This window comes from Kickxella alabastrina, assembly GCF_025024165.1.
Source record: "Kickxella alabastrina strain RSA 675 chromosome Unknown BX661scaffold_96, whole genome shotgun sequence".
Classification (NCBI taxonomy): Eukaryota; Fungi; Kickxellomycota; class Kickxellomycetes; order Kickxellales; family Kickxellaceae; genus Kickxella; species Kickxella alabastrina.
Window position 1 is genome coordinate 20,468 of NW_026251567.1, and position 3,809 is coordinate 24,276.

Genomic DNA, 3,809 nt, shown 5'->3' on the forward strand with positions numbered 1-3,809 from the left:
CATTGTCATCGGCTACCGCCAGCGCAGCACACAGGGCTACTTCTCGGCGCTGTCTGACCTGTACCACTACTACAGCATGTACTCGTCGCGCAAGTACGTCGAGCAGTTCTCCAACGGAGTGACCGTCATCAGCCTGTACCTCGACCTGGCCTCCCACGCCAAGCGCCTGGCTGCGAGCTCGGGTCCCAGCTCGGGCACCAACACCAGTAGCCCATCGCCCGTGCTCAGCCCCGCAACCTCGCCGACGTCAATCGAGGACAACGTCAACCAGATCAAGAAGGAAGCCAGTCTGCTGTTCTGCATCCCCAACACACCGTTCCAGAACCTTTTCAAAACCGGCGAGCTGTCCGTGCAGGAGACCGTGTATGGCTACACCGTGTGGATCTTTGCCCAGCACTTCCTCAACCGCCTGGGCAACGAGTACGCAACGCTCGTTGAGATCCTCAACCCGACCGACGCGACCGCCGTTGAGGTGCTCGCCAAGCTCAAGAAGCGCCTGCGCCAGGAGACTTTCACACGTGAGCTGATACTCGACATCCTGTTGCGCCACCGCGAGCTGCTCAAGGACCTGTACGCCCACTTTGCGCAGGTGCACCATATTAACACCGCGTCGCCCACCACCAGCGCCAAGCGCCTGGTCAACGAGTTGAATAACGATCTGCACGTGTCACTGTCAGCTCAGCGGCTACAGGACACCGTGCCCCTGAGCACCGAGGACCTGCGCGTCAAGATCGCACGCGTCACGACTAACGAGCACGACGCAATGGTGATGCGCGCGCTGCTCGACTTCAACGAGAATGTGCTCAAGACCAACTTTTACCAGCCGACCAAGGTTGCGCTCTCGTTCCGCATGGACCCAAGCTTCCTGCCGGCAATCGAGTACCCTGTCAAGCCTTACGGCCTGTTCCTGGTCATCGGTAACGAGTTCCGCGGCTTCCACGTGCGCTTCCAGGATGTCGCCCGTGGTGGAATCCGCATTGTACGCTCGCGCAACGCCGAGGCGTTTTCGATCAACCAGCGCACGTTGTTTGACGAGAACTACTCGCTGGCGTCGACGCAGCACCGCAAGAACAAAGACATCCCTGAGGGCGGCTCCAAGGGCACGATCCTGCTTGGCATCGAGTCCCAGGACAAGGCGTTTATTGCCTTTGAGAAGTACGTCGACGCCATGCTCGATCTTCTGCTGGTTGGCCAGTCGCCGGGCATCAAGAACCGCCTGGTCGACCGCCTCGGCCGCGACGAGATCCTGTTCTTTGGCCCCGATGAGGGCACTGCCGGCTACATGGACTGGGCTAGCCAGCACGCTCGCAAGCGCGGCGCTCCATTCTGGAAGGCCTTCACCACAGGCAAGAGCCAGACCCTGGGCGGTATCCCCCACGACACGTACGGCATGACCACGCGCTCCGTGCACCAGTACGTCCTGGGCATCATTCGCCAGTTGAACCTCGACGAGTCTGCGTGCACCAAACTGCAGACCGGCGGCCCCGACGGCGACCTGGGCTCCAACGAGATCAAGATCAGCAACGACCGCACCACTGCCGTTGTCGACGGCAGCGGTGTGCTCTACGATCCCCACGGCATTAACCGCGAGGAGCTCACGCGCCTGGCTCTGGCGCGCCAGATGATCCAGCACTTTGACACCTCCAAACTCAGCCCCGAGGGTTTCCGCGTGCTGGTTGACGACTTCCAGGTGACTTTGCCCAACGGCACGCTTGTCCAGGATGGCCTGTCGTTCCGCAACGTTTTCCACCTTAACAAGCTGGCTGCCGCCGACTTCTTTGTCCCCTGCGGTGGCCGTCCCGAGTCCATCGATATTAACAACATCGGCTTGCTGTTTGATGCCGAGGGCACTCCTCGCTTCAAGTACGTCGTCGAGGGCGCCAACCTCTTCTTCACGCAGGATGCGCGCCTGCGCCTGGAGAAGGCCGGCGTGCACCTGTTCAAGGACGCCTCAGCCAACAAGGGCGGTGTCACTTCGTCGTCGCTCGAAGTCCTCGCCGCGCTGTCCTTCACGGACGCCGAGTTCGGCCGCCTGATGTGCAAGCAGGCCGATGGCACTCTGCCCTCCTTCTACCAGGAGTATGTTTCGGATGTGCAAAAGTTTATCGAGGCCAACGCCGCACGCGAGTTTGAGTGCCTCTGGAACGAGTCCAAGCGCACGGGTAAGCCCAAGAGCATACTCTCAGATGAGCTGTCTGTTGCCATTGTCGAGCTCCGCAAGAGCCTTGAGAGCACTGACCTGTGGAACAACATTGCCCTTCGCCGCCTCATCATGCACGAGGCCCTGCCGGCCCGTCTGCTCAAGGAGCTTGGGCTTGACACCGTCCTCGAGCGCGTCCCCCTGAACTACCTCAAGGCTATCTTTGGTGCCTACCTCGCGTCGCACTTTGTTTACGAGTACGGCACCGACCCGAGCCAGTTTGCCTTCTTTGAGTTTATGTCAAAGCATACCGCCAAGGCTGAGGCTGCCAACTGAGCGTCATTTCAATAATTTTCAGCATCAGCTTTTTCCCCTTTCAAAATATCCTCGATTAATCATCAAATACACATATTTGTTCATTTTTAAAATGTGTGTATATTTCTACCGCGCTTTCAAATACATGTACAAGAAGACAAACACGGCAATGGCAAATATTGTCAGGTAGAAAAATGGCCCGCACCCTTGCCGCGCCAACATGTCGTTGAAGTGCCTCATCGTGGCCTTGAGCCGCCCGCCCATGCTCTCCATGTCGTCGCCCACAGTTGTCAAAAACTGGTTTTGGTCGCGTATCTCGTCGCCAATACTTATGCTCACCTCCTTAAGCATTATTATCTTGTTCTTCAGCCGCGAGTCCTTGCCGTTGGGGTCGTTCTCCTGCTCATACTGCTGGAATGGGTTGGGTGTGTTTGGATAGCCGCCGTTGCCGCCTGTGTGGTGTCGCAACCTATTGCTGTTTGCGCCATGCGCGCTGTATGCTGACATTGGAAGTGCAATTAGATGGAAAAAAGGTAGTAGAAGAGAGCGAATGCAAAATAAAATAGTTGACAAGAAAAAAGAAAAGGACGCGAAATTTAAATTAGCTGAAACGCTTTGCCTGCACCGCCTTTTGCAGATGACAGTGCATTACACACAAGTACTGCACGTGATGGACATATTGCCAGCTCCCATTGGCTGCCTTGATTGAGCGCTAGTTTATTCATCACTGATTCGGGCTTTAAACGATTATGTGCTCGCGCCTTCAGTCCTACACATACAAAGTTGTAAATATGCTGTAACAAACCCCCGAACTGCAGTGTAACCTTTACATTTTATTAAAAGGTAAAGTGAATTTCCTGCCTCTGGGAAAAAGTGTTAACAAAGTGCAATCATTTGGCAGAAACTCAGCAGCAAGCAACCGGGTGCAAAACCAAAGAGGCAACACTGCTGCGGCTACTCATCCCTGTAGGTAGCGGACGGATGTATTTATCTATATATAATGGCAATTATATCTGTCAGTTGTTTAATACAGGACAGGGCTTTATCAAACGAACAAGTGGATCTATGGATCTATTTTCTCTAAGCGATGTGTGGACGTTTTTTTATCCAGCACACCAAATTATAGTTGCTTGCTTATCAGGCATCTTTTTTCTGTACTCCCATTTTCGTTACTATGTAAAACGTAATCATTTCGTATATATAATTGATAATTGATAAGTTTAAGAAAGAGATAGTACCAGGGTTTAGTTGTATGCCGCACCGCTAATGCTACTCCTAACTGACTCCACTGCTAAGCTTTTCGTGATCTGCTAATCCACATCCATCTGATCAATGGTCGCATTTGTATGACTGT

The 3,809-nt window shown here is 54.3% G+C and overlaps 1 protein-coding gene across 1 annotated transcript; it reads right to left on the bottom strand.

The window, feature by feature from the left end:
• Positions 1 to 2,593: 2,593 nt before the first annotated feature.
• On the bottom strand, positions 2,594 to 2,815 carry BX661DRAFT_131703 (uncharacterized protein; the record flags this gene model as incomplete). The annotated part of the gene is made up of 1 exon (XM_051532575.1): positions 2,594 to 2,815. A coding segment is annotated over one exon (222 nt), but the record flags the coding sequence as incomplete, so codon positions are not given.
• Between the last annotated feature and the right edge of the window lie 994 nt (positions 2,816 to 3,809).